This window comes from Phasianus colchicus, chromosome 26, assembly GCF_987193195.1.
Source record: "Phasianus colchicus chromosome 26, bPhaCol1.hap1.1, whole genome shotgun sequence".
NCBI classification, from domain to species: Eukaryota; Metazoa; Chordata; class Aves; order Galliformes; family Phasianidae; genus Phasianus; species Phasianus colchicus.
The window spans coordinates 2,801,164-2,817,703 of NC_143461.1; the positions used below are offsets into that span (position 1 = coordinate 2,801,164).

The window sequence follows — 16,540 nt, forward strand, 5'->3', positions numbered from 1 at the left end:
AAAAGTTGGATGGGATCCCATGCAGTCACAGAGAGGAGAAAAGGGAAAGAGATGGGGAATTGCTCCTATTGCTTGTGTTTGGGGGACAGGAGTGCAAACCTTACTGAGATTGGGGAACCTCCATAAATGTGTAGGCACAAAGGTGGATCACTACATGTATGATGATGGTTTTACACCAAGGCTGGGTGTAGAGGAAATGTTAAGCCATGGCTTGAACCAGTGATTGAACACTTGGTGGGAAGGCAGGGCCAACCCAGGGGAGCTCAGCTGCATGCAATGCAATGCAATGCAATACACCTGAGTGACTGGAAGGGCTGAAGCCAGAACCCACCCCTTGCCAACCTCATTTAAGGGTTGGCAGTGGAGGCAAGGGGATCTTGGTGGAGATCCCTGTGTACCTGAGGATTTCTGAAGGTAAGGAGCTTCTTTCCTTTGTTTCTGTGCCTATAGGTGTGGTGTTTGAGCAAGTTCTCACTTGCTGCAGCCTAGGACTTTGCTGCTGTGCTTTTTGTTGTGTTGTAGTGTTAAACTTGGAAACTTCACACAACCTTGTGTGTAGGCACAAGGATGGCCAATTGTATGTACAGTGCTGGTTTTTTGAAACCTCTGAGACTGGGGAACCTCCATAAAGGTGTAGGCACAAGGATGGATCGCTGTATGTACAGGGATAGTTCTAGGTAACCATGGAGACTAGGAAACCTCCATAAGTGTACAGGTACAAGGATGGATCACTGTATGTGCAATCATGGTTTTAGGCTCTCTGTGTCCTTCAGTTTTCAGTTTCTCTCCTTCAGTGTCTGTGGGTATCTTTCTGTTACTGGTGGATGGCTGAACCACTTCCAGTTGTTGTAGAGGAAATCAGGGTACACAGACCCGTTTTCCACTCAGCTCAGACTTAAAGGCAGAAGTTGCTTCCAACAAAAAGGGTGAGGTTCCCACGTCTGCCTACTGCAACAAGTAGACTCCAGCCCCAACCATACACTCCCATCACTCTCCACATCCCTGCTTCCATACCAGGCTTTAAGGCAAGCCCCAGTCCTGTTTCTGTGCCATGAAACAAGTGTTCTTTTGGATTCAGGGCCTCATACAGCAGTGGAGCACAAATGCATATCTCTCCTTACCACAGCTGATATCACCTAAGGTGCAGTCAGGATCTCGATAGCACAAGCAGGTTGTGTGGGGGTAGACCTTTAATGCTTCCTGAACCAAAGCTCATTCAATTATCTACAGGAAGGGGTTATGAAAATGTACTGAAAATAACCTGAGATTAGGCAAGGCTTTCTTCAATACTAAGGCCCCTCTTTCTCTGCTTCTATTGATTCCATGGTTGAAAAACATGAATGCAAAGTTTAAGAATGAAGTTTTCTTCCTCATCCGACTAGCTGTGCCATCCTGTGTCTGCAAGCCAGAAATATCCCACTCACAACCAATCTGCTCCCCACTGGGACTGAGAAGTGCTCACTACCAGTGGCAGATTAACCAAGGGTGTGATGGTGGATGGATGCTGCTGGGCTCTCCTCCAGTGCACAACTTTGATTTATTGGTGCTTCCTGACCCTGACAGCTGGCTCTGTTCTGTGCACAGCAGTCCTTGGATCATCGTGGTGAGCTAAAAGCATTGCACGAAGCTCTCCCTGCAGCCAAAGGAAAGGTGATCTGAGCAAATAGCATGCCTCTGATCCTCAAAGTTTCAGTGCAGTGTTTCCCCCCCTCCCCATCCTATCACAGTAGATCTGTAGTGCTTTTGTGCTGGGAGAGATTTCTCTGGCACTCTTTAGAGTGGAGGAAAAATCCTGGGGAATGAGAGTACCCCACTAACTGGACCTGCCCCACCTGCAGAAGGCCTGGGGGCACCTGGTTGTATATAGGGATGCCAGCGTGGGCAAGAAGAATCCATCCCGTGCAGAGCATTGGCAGCCACCCACCAGGAGCTTCCCTGAAAAATAGGGGTCTTTACAAAATCCATGCTGCCAGACAGAATTGCTGTCTGCAGATACCAAGAAAAGCAGAATTACTCATTGCCAGACCATCATTACACAAGTTTCCTTGTTAAGGTTGCACACTTAATACAATAACAACTACTGACAACAAGAAAATGCTCCTAGTTCAGAAAATACTGTATTTTGCTTGACTTTATTAGCAGGTGAGCAAAGTAAATTGCCCAAAGGGTCCCTCTGCCCCCACTTCAGGCCAGTTCTGCCAGACCCCAGCAAGCCCACAAGCTCAGGTCTGTGGGTTAAGGTACAGACCCAGCACACCACAAAGCTGTTATTGCACACTTGTCCTTGGGAGAGCTCGTCAGGTTCAGAGAGTGATGGCTCTATAAGCAGTGTTGTGAACAGAAGTGCTTTGGTTTCAGGCATTGTCATTTAGACAATTTAGTTGTCACTGAAGACAAAGAGGTGACTTGCATACAGCGGATGAGCATCTGCAAAGGTGAAAATAGCAGAATCTGAGATGCTTTTCTCATCCTATAGGGAGGAGGCAAATGCCTGGAAGTCATGCCTTGTAGCAGAGCTTGAAGGCATTATCACCAGTGGCTTGCTGTGGCAGTATAGAGACCTGCTGACCCCATTTTGCCCCCAGGAGCTGTGCAGGAGTGAGCAAGGACCTGCTGTCATATCCCATATTTCTGTTGTCTGGTGGAATCTAGTTGTGGTCCTGGCCATAAGGCTTTGTCCCAGGGACAAGCTCCACTCCTTGCTCTGTGCTCATCACTATATCAATAAGGAGAGCTGATGATTCCTTGAAAATGTGTAACAGCTGTGGGTACCTCTGTGGGATGAACACTTTGCCAACCTTGAGGTTGGTTATCCAAACACTCTTGCCAGAAGCAACAAACCTGGCACCTGCTGTGAGCACACCTGGTCCTAAATATCAAAGCAGGGCATGGTGAGGAGAATCCCAAAATCCAGACTGCCACTGCCACCCATGTCCAGTAATCAGTCCAGCCCCTGAGATGATGGATGTTGGTGTTTGAGATGGATGGATATGCCTTGGAGTTTGAATAGGGAAGGCTGGAAACTGAAATGCATGAGATTGAGTGCCTTGGCTTGTTTTTCTTCCCTGCTTTGCTTTGGCTCGCTGAACAACCCCATCTGGCTCTTCTGAACAACAGTGTTACTCACCTTGCACTTTATGCTTTCCTGGGGATCAGTAATAAACATCCCTTCAGTCGATAATGAAACAGGAAGGAAAATTAGCAGCACTTCTACCGCTAGCTCAAAGCCAATCAATCCCAGAGAAATGCCATGGCTCTCACATAGGGGTCAGATACCTGCTGGGACTGATGCCCACCTCTCCCTTCTTCAGCTTTATACCTCCCTGTTTTTCCAACAGATGATATTTCTCTCCCTAAATTCAGACAGCTCTTCCATCTATTTCTGCCTTTAAGGTGACATTTGGCAGAGCTTTAAAACCATCCATGTATTCGTTTTGAGGTGAAATCTTAGTTTAGAGCAGGGAAAAGCTCAGCTGGAGGTGGAAGGAGCTGAGGAAAGGCAGACCCAGCTGCCTTTGGGATGACTGCTTCAGGGAGACAATTGCAACCCACAAATATTGAACGATATTGGTGCCATGGAAGATCTTCATAGTGGAAGAGGTGGGGTGGGAGGGGGTGAAAACAGAGATGGGGTGATCCAGGCTGAGCGCTAAGGAAAAGTATCTGCCTGTGAATTTGACCTCCTGAGCAAAGGTGAGGTGGAAGCTCCATCATTTGGGGATGCTCAGAATTGCACTGAACGAAGTCTGAACGAATTTCCTCCAGGGAGCAATTGTGCACCAGCTGAGACAGATCTCTCCTGCCTTCCAACCTCTGCTTTTCACTACATTTTCTTGTAGAACTGTGGGTATCACTAAGGAAATTATTAGACCCATTTCCCCAGTGGCTGTGTGCTGCCTCCTTTCCACTGGAGCTGCAATGGCCCTGCTGGATTGGTTTTCCCAGGGCTGTTTGAACTCTGTGTGTAGGGAAGAGGGGTGCTCAGCCCCTACATTGCAGTGGGTTCCACAGCCATTGTGCTGCCATTAATGGCAACCAACCACAGCCTCAGGTTTCTGAGGACAACAAGCAAAACAGTTTGGCATTACCCTTCCTCTGGCACCGTGGGTGTTATCATGGGGATGGATGACAGAAGAGAAAGAGAGCAAAGGAGAGCCAGATCTCCTGGGGCAAGATGCCTGTTGGGAGCTGGAAAATAATCCAAAGCCTTTCTCAGAATAGCTCAAGGATTAAAGCATCCAACCTGAGATGGGCAGCGTGGAGGCTGGCAGTGGTTGGGCAGCACCAGATGTGGAAAAGCTTTGTGGAAGGAAAGCCTCAGTGCCCAGAGAGAGCTGCACTCTTGACTGATGTGTCTGCAGCAAGCAGCAGAGGAGAAGGTGCCTCTGCTTCCACTGCCAGCTTTCCTTCATGAAGAGCAGCAGAAGGGAAGAAAGCATCACTGCACTGCTGCTGAGATGGGCAGAGGTCACATTGCTCCCACGTTGCCCTGGGGTCAAAGTCTCCCTGTTCCCATGCTCCCTGGGGGTTGCTACAGGGCGTACTGTTGTCCAGGACAACATCTGGTGTGTGGCTTTGGGAGAGGTCACTGTCCTTATCCCTGTCATGTAGAAGAGGAATGGACATGCAGGAGAAGGGGCCTGGATTCACCCAGCTCTTCTCAAACAGAAACACAAAACCAGGCTTTCCAGCCCTGAGCAACAAACTGCAGATCCAATGGCTCGCTCTGTCTGCCAGCTCTCATGGTTTTGTTTGCTCTCGTTTTCAGAGAGGCTAAGTTATCCCTGCTTACAACTCAGATTAGAGGTAGCATCATTTCTTCAGCCCTCACCATGGGGAAAATCAGCTGGAAAGGGCAAAGTGCTATCAGGTATCTCCAGGGCTTCTGACTGATTTTCTCTCCATGTTCTGGAACAGTTGGACTTCAGGGTGAGGCCAAGTGAGGAGAAATCTTCATCCCAGAAATACAGTTGTTATCTTTATAAAGGTATGAAGTTGTTGGGAAAGAGACTTAAATTTGAAGTGACCATTTAGCCATAACTGCAACTTTGCCAGAAATTTGCTGTAATGTGAAATGACTCAGAAATATAAAACTAAGGGGAAAACCTCTTTGTTCAAGGGAGAAAAAGAGATGTATCCTTCTCTAAAATAGAACTGAAAGCTTTGCAGTGTTAGATCGTATTCAAAATAAAAACTGCAGAGGAAATAATCCTGAGGATCTGGTCCCAGTCCCAGCACTGCCACCCTATGAATTGGTCCTCTTATTCAGAACAGAGGGGTGTAAAATGCAGCGTGTAGATAATAGGACAGACAAACCTTGAGACAAATCAGGTCTGAAGATCACTGCATGCTGTTATTTTCCTGCATTGATGTTTCAAGCTGCCCCTTTTCCAGCCAGGCAGATGGGATGCCTGTGACAAGAGGGGTATTTATGTGGCTTGTGGGGTCCTGTGCAAGGAGGGCAGAGAGCTAAACCTCCAGTCTAAATGGGGCATATGGAGCCAGTGGGATGCTGTCAGCCCAAACTGCTCCCAGCTGCTTTCCTATCAGTTCCTTCTTTCTCCTTGAGTTCAACATGCCAGATGCTGTGGCCATGTCCCCTCCTAGCAGCCTGTGTACCCTTCTCCATCACCTAAGCATCATCCTCCAGCTCTAAGCAAGAGCTTGGGAATGGCCTGGCACACATGGCCCTCTTAGCCCAGCTCTCTCATGAAGATAAATGATCCCATTTGATGTGATGACAGAGAACAGCAGCTGGGGCAGCCTCCCAGCTGCTTTAAGGGCAAGTCAAAGCCCTGAGTTTGGTATGGAGAATAAGACATCATCAGCATCTGTGGGCAAGGAAGGAGACAGTTTGCCCAGCTAAATAGCCTCGGGTGCTAATGACAGCTAAAGCAGAAGATCCCAACATGCTGAGGTGATGCATCCGTACGCTTTGAAGGAGTGTGAGCAGGATCCAGGCACAGAGAATTGCTTCCAAAAGGATGTCTGTGCTTTTGATTTGCACTTGGCTTGATATGTACGAGCCCAGAGGAGAGCCTGCTGTCCTGAAACAGTGAGAGCAGAGGTGGCCTTTGGAGGACACCCAGGGCTGGGGGTTGGAGATCTTTGACCTTATGACTGTGACACAATGCCAAGGCAGAGCTGGGCAAAGCTCGGAGCTGAACAGCAAGAAAGAATCTACCCAAAGAGACAACCAAGATGCAGGGATGATTCTGCTCCTGGTGGGTGAAATCCCCACACAGAGAAGATTCTTTTCATTTGGTCAGAGCCTTCCATTCTGATTATAAGCAAAGCAGCTCATTCTGCCTCACCTTCTCTCTAGCGGAGATGGGGTCACCCTGCATATCTCAGCAGGAAACTTCTAAAGGAAATGTCTTTTACAAGAAGTCTTTGTGATAAGAACATAGCCACCTTATCGAAACGCTTTGCACTCTCATATTTTTAAAGAAAACCTGTGCCAAGCTCCTCCACCCAGCGTGCCTATGGCTCACCCCAACCTCATGAGGCCAGGAGACAAAGCCAGGAGATGAAGCCAGGTATTTGCTACCCTCTGCTGTTCTCTTCCTGCTATATCACCTCCCTCTAGCAGAACTCAACACTATTGTCTGCTTTCCTTTATGACCCTGTGCTATCTGGCAGAGAGAAACCATTATCCTTCCCATCAGGAGATGCTGAGCTGCTTCTCCCCTTGCCCTCCCCACCCACTTCTCCCAAATATCATCAGCTTCACACATGCAGCAACTGAACTTCCCTCCATCTCCCAGCCTGCTTTCCACCCTGCCCTTTCTGCTTCTCCCCCTGCCATTATGCTTGGGCAATTCCTCCCTCTGCATTGCTTACAGATTAGAAAGAGCTCCGAGAAGAGCTGGGCTCTGACCTGCCAAAGCACCAAAGCCTTCTGCAAGTCTCAGAGAACAGCCTGGCATCACTGGGGTTAATTTAGAGGTAGCTCCTGCCTTTGTTATCAACCCTTGACCCTTCACAGAAGAAAACAAGCCAAGAGATAAATGCCAGCCGTGTTGCTTTGGTGCCCATGTTGAATATTTATCACCACAAACACTATTAATCAGAGGAAGAGGTATGAGCATAATTCCTTCCTAATGAGCCATGTTCAGCTGACTCCAGATAGGGTCTAAAGTGCAGAGCTCCTTTCTCTCATCACAGCTGCAGAGCTCTCCTCTGGGGAGATGTGCATTGCTGCATTTCAGAAGCATCACAGGGAGATGGATGTGACCCTGCATTGCTAAAACAACTAATTGGCTGCAATAATCAGGGTCACTGCCTTTGGAAGACAGCTTTCCTGGGGCAGAAGACTCACCAAAGCATGCGTTCTGGTCTGAAACCAAGCACCAGGTGAGCATCTATGGTGCCGTGGCCAAGTGATGGTGTCATGGGGAGGTGATGGTGGCATGTCCAGGTGATGCTCTGAGACCCCAAAGCGTCTTTTTAGGAGGCAGCTGAAGAGATCCAGCTCTGGCTTCCATAGGCACTCAATGGCAGCAGAAAGATGCGTGATTCTTTTGTGCTAAACAGCACAGGAGAAGCCAGACAGCATCATAAAAATCTTGATCACATTGTGGTTCCCTTGGAGTCCCCGAGGTACCAAGGCTTCTTCTCACAAAGTGCCACGGATGGTGACTTCACCCAAAGTTAAAGCTAGGCACCTCTCTTTCTTTGTGGATCAAAGACTTAGATGTGCCCAGCCTTAACCAGATTGTTTTGGAGAAACTTCTCCAAAAGAGTGGTGATGCATCAGCACAGGCTGCTCAGGGAGGTGGAGGAGTCACCATCCCTGGAGGCGTTCATGGAATGTGGAGATGTGGCACTGAGAAATGTGGTTTGTGGGCATGGGGGGTGGGTTGGAGTTGGACTTGGGGATCTGAGAGGTCTTTTCCAATCTTCATGATTCTATGATTATTCTGCTTTAACTCAGTTTTCCGATAATCCAGGCCTCCCAAGCAAAGCTAATTGCAGGGGACCAATGTGGGGACATGCAGACTGTGAGGTCCTGACATCTGGCAGCAGGGCTCAGAGAGGGACAGAGGAAAGGATGGAGCATGATAGGATGCTCCTCGAGCCCTGGGCACTTCTGCAGTTGATGTATACCAAGGGCGAATGGAAACCTCCTTGATACAAAATGCCCTCAAATCTCAGATCCTTTTCTTCCAGCCGTGCAAGGATGCAGAAACTACTCAGAATCAACTTTTATTTTGGAGGGAGCAGTGGTTAATTCAAAGCCAGAACAATGCATCCAAGGGCCCATGGATGCGGTTGTTGCACTCTCCACCAGATAAGTAAATGATAACAAGTGCCACAGGACAGTGAGAATCAATATTCATGGTATTTTTTTAGGGCTGACTCAGGCTCAGCTTCATCCATGAGCCCGAATTTTGCATTTCAAATAGGGAGTGGAGCACTTTTGCTATGTAAGAGGTATCCCATCCCATCTCCTGATGCTGCTGTGATTGCTGAGCGTGTTTCCTGAGAACTCACAAACACACTCTGCAGTGAGCTGAGGAATGTAAAAAAAAATAATAGGATCATTTCAGAAATGTCACACCTGCCTCAGATCATACGTACTTCTAGCCTGGTTTCCTCAGGAAATGAGATCCATAGAGTAGTTCTGAGCCTGGCTTGGCTGCTTGCCCTCTTTGTAACTGCTTCACAACACAAGTGTCACTCCAGCGTGACACAGTGGAGGGCTCTCATGTGTTTCCCAAGGAGATGTGATGGGGGACAGAAGTGCTGTGCCTCAACCCAGCCCAGCCAGGAGGGAGCATCGTGCATTGAGAAACAGCTTCCCTCGTTTCATCTCACTGCTTGCACATGTATGTGGTTCTATCCCAAGTGATTCCATGCCAGGCTTTGTTTATTTCTGCTAAAACTGTCAGAGAAACTTGAGCTCTAGGGCGTAGGGGGATTTCAATTTTTAAAAATTTTTATTTAGAAACACTAAGGAGCCATTCATCTAATTATTCATCAGGGTGTAGATTTCTCCATTGGCACAGCCTGGAAATGAGCAGCTTCCATCACCCAGCCCTGCCCTTCCCTTTGGCTCTGCTCTGGCCCCCACCCCTCAAACCGCAGGGAGGGGAGGATGAGGATTTTCTCATGATTTCATCATTTGGGGAGGATGAGGAGGAAGGGCTGCCTTTGCTTGTCATGGTTTTCCCCAAGAATAATTACCAGTGTTCTCTGGTGCTTTTAAATTGAGGGGTGCTCCAAGCTTCTATTGTGCCATAGTTGAAGTGGGAGGTCTGTGAAGTGGGTTTCTGATTTCTCTTATTTTTTTTTACTCGTGCTGTTTTCTCAAGTATAATATTTTTTCACACCACAGTAGGATAACTGAACAGATTTTTTTCCAAAATCACGTATCTCTCCCCCACCCCTCACCCCCAGAAACCCTGCTACAAGTGAATAGGAGATTTCAGCCCTACTTTTCCCCAGTTTCCATCTGTCCATATTGTTTAACAGCTCATTTTAGTTCTCAGAGTACAATCACAGGAAATCAAATCTCATTTCCAAGACAAACAGGAACATTAAGGAAACACACCCCTTTTAAGACATTCAATTCTGAACCAAGAGATTACCTTGAGTTATAGCATAAACTATCAACAGGCTTTCTGGGACACACTTGTTTCTTGTTCTTATAGGATTTCCACCAAAAAAAAGCTTTGCATAGCACTCTCATCTTCTATCTCCTCCTTCTTCCCTCTGATCATCACTCTTGGCCACATCCCTGCAAACCCACAGCCCTTCTTCTAGGATGTTCCCAATTGTACTCCCTCAGGTGCTCCCTGCCTACTGATGATCCCAAGAAGGTCCATGTTTCCCACAGACCCCAAGCACAAAGAATGCCACCTAGGTGGGCAGGAGACTTGGCACTGGGCAGGAGGCCTCCTGCTGTCGTACTCTGAACTGTCACTAAGGTGATGGAGGATGTGCTGGATTCCTCGTTGCCATGGTAACTGGATGCCCCACACTGCACAGCCAGGCAAGATGCTCTGTTCTCTATGCTTCTGGCCGGACCTTGGAGCACCTGGGCTGTTGGGGACTATGGGGATCCTGATCTTGGTCCTTTGGAGCTGCTCAGGTAAATGGATAACACAGAGGATTTATTCTGCTCTGACTCTTTGGAGAGGAGAACGTAGTGAGGTGAGAACCCCTTGCACTGAGCACTGCCCCTCTATTCACTTCTAGGACAGCCAGCATTCCTGCCTGAGGACCTGCCTGCCCACTCCAACTGGGAGTACCACGGGGGTGAGATCTCCAAACCCTCCTGCAGAAATTCCCTAACCCCTCCAGGGATTTCCTTCCTGGGTTGAACAGCCACCCCTCCCAGCTCCAGGTTTCTGATGAGAGGAGCCTCTCCCCACTGCCTGCTCAGCCAACATCCTGGGCAGAGGATGTGACATCCCAAGTAGCAGTCAGCACTAGCAGAGCTGTCTCAGTCTGATTCTGTCTTCTCCATCATCTCTGGCCTCACTTCTTGCCACTTATTCCTCCAGCTCCTAGTATTTAATTTGCTCTAACCCCACTAGCATCCTCAGGACTCCCTCCAGTATGGTCCTCCATGGAATTGGGTCCATTCAGATCTCCCATATGTTCTCAAAGGATTTCAGATTCTCCTCTCTCCTCATTCCCATGTCTGTTTCTTCTCAATGCCCTGAAACACCTGAAACATGCCCAGTTCTCGCTTCTCTTTCTCTGGCTTAGGTGACGTCTTCATCCACATGGACAGCAGCCTGTATTCATTGCCCTGCAGCACAATTGAGCTGGAGGTGCCCAATCCCACCTACCAGTGGGTGCGGGACAGTCCAGGTAAGGTCCTCACTCCCCTCAGCCACAATGGGTTCTGCTACCACGAGGCAAGAGAGGGGTAGGAGGGGAAAGAGCTGTGCCAAGCTCTGTGGAGCAAATGAGGAGCAAGTAAGAGCTGGGACCTCATGAGATTGCATGTGTTGGGGGTCCTGACAAGTTTTGTTAGGAATATTTTCAGGCTTTTGGATGATTCTTTTATAGACAGGGGTGTCTCTAGCAAAGGAGAGAGCATTGGTGAATCTTGATTTCTTCCTCCTTACTCTTCGACACCTCATCAGAGAAGGAAGGGAAGGAGCAGCTTTGGGAGTTCTTGTAGAGTCTTTGTTGTGATTTGAGAAGAGCAACCCTAGGGCAGCCCAGGAGAACATGGCACAGCCACCAGGGACTGGGACAGCTCAGCACAGTTCCTGGAGATCTCTCAACTCCTCAATTTCCTGCAGTAGACCCCAAGCTGCTCTCAATCACTGAAGAAGGACATCTCCTGTTCCAGAACTTCCAAGCAGCTGACAGTGGGAACTACTCCTGCACCATGTCCTACACAGAGCATGGGTTCCCTGTGTCCCAAACTTTCCACTACAGAGTGTTTGGTGAGTCCTATGCTAAAAAATGAGGGCAAGAAGGGTGAAGGAGCCATGGGGGGAGAGGAGAGAGCTCAGCTCTCTGGTTGAGGGAGTTCCCTCTAGACAAGGAGGAAGAACCAGACACATTTAGGGCTTTTTCCTGTAGGCTACCATGTGCTTGGAGGCCTGGAGATTTCGCTGATCTTCCATAGCAAGCTCTGTGAAAACGAGTGGACCAAGTTGTTCCTGTGGAATTTACAGGAGAGGCTGAAGCAGCTGGAGGTCGAGCAGCACTGCAAAATCCAGCCTGAGACCACCGCCTGCTTCCCCTCAGCCGACAGTCCTTCGGATGAGTTTGTTGTCCAAGTACATCTAGAAGGTAAATAAGCTCTGTGGCTTCTGAAATTACGAATTCTTGCAAGAAAGTGATGGCTAAACGTTAGAGGTGTTCAGGGTTTTGCCAGCCTCCTACTGGAGCTACAGCAGCCTGAGCTGTGCTGCTGACTCTCTGTACTCTAGTGTCCTTCTTCGGGCCCAATTGGGATGAACAATGCAAACCCCAAGGTGTGGAGGTGGACATATACTGCTACCGCAAAACAGTCCAGCAGAGCCTCGAAAAGGTAAGCCTTGGGACCACTGCAACTGCTGTAATGTTTAGAGGACCTCTGCAGGAAGGGCTCAGCTCCTCTCTTGATCCCCTCCCCAGGTCCAGCGTGCCATTACCAAGTTCTTCAAGGAGCACGTAACTTTCCACATCACTGGGCCTGATATCTCCAGAATTGTCTTCACCACTGCATTTGTTGGCTTCCTGGAGCTCAAGAAGTGCAGCAAGGGCTACGGGCAGACCAAGCAGCTGCAAAGATGTCTCGAGTGTTGCAGTGAGCCAAGAGTCCACCGCCCTTTTTGGTTTTCCCTCTGCTTTCCAGCCCTGCTTGCCCCTTCCCCTTCTCATGCAAATCTCTGTTTCTGGGTCTTTGCTGCTCTTTCTGAGCACGCTGAGCCTGGGGAATGTACTATAAGGGGTAATTCCAAGCCATAAATCACTAGGGATTGGGGTTTTTTTTGACTCTTGGTTGAGTATATCTCTACGAAGCAGCTGGTATTGCTGCTCAGAAAGAACTTTCTTTGTGTTCTCTCCTCAGTTGTATGCCCACCAGGGACATTCAGCCCTCCTACAACCAGGCAGTGCTCACTATGCCCCACGGGAACCTACAGTATGGCCTACGGGATGGCATTTTGCACTCACTGCAAGGATGGTATGATCACCCAGGGGCTGGGTGCCAGATCCACGACAGACTGCATGAAGGAGGAAAGAACCAAGCAGGGTACATCTATTTGCTGCTGGAGCAGGGCAGGACGGGGGCTGGGTGGCTCAATGCAGGGAAGGCAATGTAGTGGGGGGACCCCAGAGCAGATGCCCAGATGTGTTGGCTATGGCAACTTCTACTGACCTTAAAGTTCCCTTTGGAAACAGGAAACTATTGTCTCTTCCATCATTATCCCCGAAGAGACCCCACATTCCTCACTGCCCCTCTCACCAGGCACTGAGCAATTGGATCTCCCTTCACCTTGCTGTTCCCAACTTCACTTTGAGCTCTGCTAACTTCACTGCTAGGAGTACTGTAGGTCCCATCATCTTGGGGAGACTAACATCAGGGTTGTCCCCAGAGCTTGCACCAGTAGGATTTCTCCCTTTGAGGTAAATCAATCCATTTCTCTTTCTCTTCAGTTGACTCCATCATTCGCAAGATCCCGTTTCTGCTCCTCATCATCTTGCCACTAGTAATAGCCATCAACATGCTCTTCATCTTGTAAGTCTCAGCTCCTTCTCTCAATATGTGGCATTTTGTATCATTCTGTTGGTTTGGTCCCCCAGCTCTACGTTCCTCTTTGCAACAGATGGAGTTCCTGAGCCCATCACTGTGACACCAGCAAAAGACAGCATGCTCATACAAGGGTGCAGAATACCAGTGGAGGGGATAACCATTGGTTATCAGAGTCTCACAGAATCGTAGAATGGTTTGGGTTGGAAGGGAATCATCTAATTCCATCCCCCTGCTAAAGGAGGCTGTTGGATGTGGCCCTGGGGAATCCTGGCCCTGAGAGTGGTGCTGGGTGGCTGCATGGCTCTGTTGCTGGTTCCTGGCATGGGGATCCCCTTCTTCACTCTGGATCTCTGTCTTTTTGTAGTGCCTCTTGCTACTGGTACCGAGAGTACCGGCTGTCATCACCAATGACTTTCAAGATGGAAGGAATCACCAAGACAGTGAAGACACTGGCCAAGTTCTGTGGGATCCCCAGGCAGAGCCCCCAGGCTGGCCCTTCTGCTGCAGCTCTCAGCATCACCAGCGAAACTGAGACATCTCAGGAGGGTGAAGAGGAGTCCTCACATGGAGAACTCACCCCTCCCAAGACCCCAAGCCTTGCTACTGTGAGTGATGACACACCTGCTGTGCTGGAACTGGAGGACAAAACATCAATTTTTGAGATTCCCTCCACAAGTGCAGGCCAACAGCATTGAGGGAGAGCATCCTTACAGCTTTGTGTGTGCGCCTCCACCCAGTCCACACAGGCTAACATATCCAGCAATGAAGAAGAGGGATGCATTTCTCCTTGTTGAATTTGTCTTTGCAAATTGCTCTGACTACAACTATCCCCTTTGCTATAAATATTGGATTTTATTCACATCTCTCTTTGACACTGGATGTGCCAGACATAGACATGGAGGTTACAAGGGGGGGACCTAGCATACAGGTTGATGAACTCTTTGTCTTTACTCCTAGGATGCATCCTTCCCCAGGCAGGGAGCCAGTCTCGCACCTTGCACTCAGCTTCCTTTCTTTACCCCTTGTAAAATCCAAATCATTTTCTGGCTGGGATCAAGGTTACATGGCTTAGGACAGGAGAAAGCTCAGCCTCAGATCTCTTCATTTTCAAAGCCAACCTTGGCATGCAGATCTTTTGAAAGGATTCCCAACTTCATGGCCTCAGAGAAGAGATCATCATTAGTTAAAACTTTCCTGATCCTGGCAGCTGTTGGTACTCCAGGAGAGGGCAGCAATGCAGTGCGAGAGGCATTGCTCCAGCAATGGGTGGTTTTTAATAAAAATGAGCTCTGGATTCAAAAATCTCACAAGAGAAGGGGCTGGCTCTGCTGCTTGGAGTAGAAGCAGCAGACACAGAGCAGAAGCATTGGTTCCACTCCAGATCTTGTGTTTCGTACGGTAGTTTCAGGGCACAAAGCCATCCCAAGAAACTTCTTTAGCAGAAAGTGTGCTTGCAAACTCTTGGCTGAGGCCCACAGCCAGCAGACCTGTTGGCCCAGCGGTACTTGGGAAGGGATATCAGATACTGCCTTAGAGATGAGAATGGGGAGAAAAGCCCAGTGGGGAAGAGGCAGAGCAGGGCACAGGTGTGTGTGATGTCTGTGGGGCTGAGGCTGCCAGTGTTCATCTGGGAGGAGCAGGTAGAAGGGCTGCTATAAAACTCAGTAGTGTTCCCCTTTGGTCCTTTTCCAGCTCTTAGGATGCTCTATGAGACTGAATGCAGCTTGGGTGTCAGCATGCTGAAAGTAGGCAAAAAATAATGATGGGAACGCTGGGTTGTGAGGCAGAGAGAGCAGCAACATGGAGTAAAACTGGAGAAGGTGGTGGGATCAGGCTGCCCTGCCAGGCTGGAGGTGCTGGGAAAGGCTGTGTGTGGCTGTATGAGTCAAAGGATCTGGAGACCACTGAAATTCTTAGAGTACAGACATGTTCAGCTACCACAGTCTCCCTCAGCTTCTTCCCTCTGCAAAACCCTAAAAGAATTTGCAGCCCTGTTTTGAATGAACCCGCAGGGCTGCAGTCCAAAACACAATCAAGTTAATGAGGCAACACTAATGCCCACTCACTGCTATGTACATGTCAGAGACATCCAGCAACATGTAAGGAGGCTGCTGCCTTGGCACGGTCAAGGATGAGGAGGCAGCAGCTGCTGCTGCCCAACTTAGCTCTACAGCCCAGCTTGGAGGGAAGAAATTCCTTCTGACTGATCTTGAGATGAGCATAATTAGCAGGTCTGTATTGGGGGCTGGAGGTGGGAGTCATGGTTGTCTAGAGGTGGGGGGAGCTGCCTCTAGAGGTGGGCTGACCCTGCAATCAAGGGCAAGAAGCATGGGAGAAAAATTCCTTGTACCAAAGTCTGGCTCCTCCAGCAAGGCTCGAAGAGTTCCCCATGGAGGGAGTTTGGGCTCAGCTGCAAGCACACATGTATCAAACACAGGGGTCTGGCCCACATGCTCTGCCCTGGAGTTGGTCAAAAGCCCCTTCCAGTGGATTTCTGCAGCGTTTCAGTCTCTTGTCCCACTGCCTTCTTAGGACTGCTGCTCCATGGGAACGTGGAAACCATGCTGCTTCTGTGCTGCATTTAGGACAGAAGTGTGTTAGCATGCATGGTGTTCTCAACACCTGAGGATGTTTGTGTCAGCGTGTGTTTAGTGCTTCCCTGGGCTGGGAGTTAAGAGAGAGGTCATTGGGTTTCTGGAAAACCAAAGGGATTGTTGGCGTGGGGTGGTAAGGCAGTAAATGGCAGCAGTGTAATCATTTGTAATCATCAACCCACACTGCTATTTGACCAGATTGTTATAACTAATTATGTTATGTTTGCAAGCAGTATCTTGAAAATATTCCTATTTGTGGTGGATTTCAGCTATGCTGTATCCTAAAAGGTCTTAAGTTAAATCAGGGTGATTCTGTGCATGTAAGGGAAGCTTTTCAGAAGTAAGTTGGGAATTGAAGTTTCATCTCTCAAAGGTCCATCTTTAATTACCAGTTTTTAAAGGAAAATATTCTGGTCAAGAACTTATTTTCTGACAATCCTGAAGTTCAAGAAGAACAGCAAATGGGAAACATTGGCCAGAAGGAAAACCAGAAAAGGTTTAAGATAAATAGAAACAGTGATTTCAAATGGGAAATCCATAACATCTCCATGCCTCAGCTTTATGTCTGGGGAGATGCTTCTCCCTGGAAATGAGAGCCTGGTGAAGCCTGCCTGTGCTGGTAACAACTTCTGGAGGTCACAGCCCCAAAGGCAAAGCTTCAGCCTGCCTGTTGCTTTCACTTTTTGTTGATCTCACCCAACTGGAGGGGCAGGGATGAGCAGAGCAGGATCAGACC

At 48.7% G+C, this 16,540-nt stretch overlaps 1 protein-coding gene across 3 annotated transcripts; it reads left to right on the forward strand.

Annotated features, from left to right (window-relative positions):
* Positions 1-387: 387 nt before the first annotated feature.
* Positions 388-16,243, forward strand: LOC116233824 (zona pellucida-binding protein 2-like). Of its 3 annotated transcripts, XM_090125102.1 has the most exons (11): positions 388-414; positions 9,842-10,096; positions 10,204-10,263; positions 10,720-10,824; positions 11,265-11,411; positions 11,551-11,763; positions 11,904-12,004; positions 12,091-12,262; positions 12,527-12,709; positions 13,114-13,195; positions 13,575-16,224. In XM_090125102.1, exons 2-11 carry the CDS (start codon positions 9,943-9,945, stop codon positions 13,903-13,905), a joined length of 1,548 nt encoding a protein of 515 aa, XP_089981228.1. In that variant the 5' UTR covers positions 388-414; positions 9,842-9,942; the 3' UTR covers positions 13,906-16,224. The 3 variants fall into 3 exon arrangements, with proteins under 3 accessions (XP_089981228.1, XP_031456822.2, XP_089981227.1); XM_031600962.2 differs by lacking the exon at positions 388-414 and having other exon boundaries at positions 9,639-10,096; positions 11,268-11,411; positions 13,575-16,243; XM_090125101.1 differs by lacking the exon at positions 388-414 and having other exon boundaries at positions 9,649-10,096.
* The last annotated feature ends 297 nt before the right edge of the window (positions 16,244-16,540 follow it).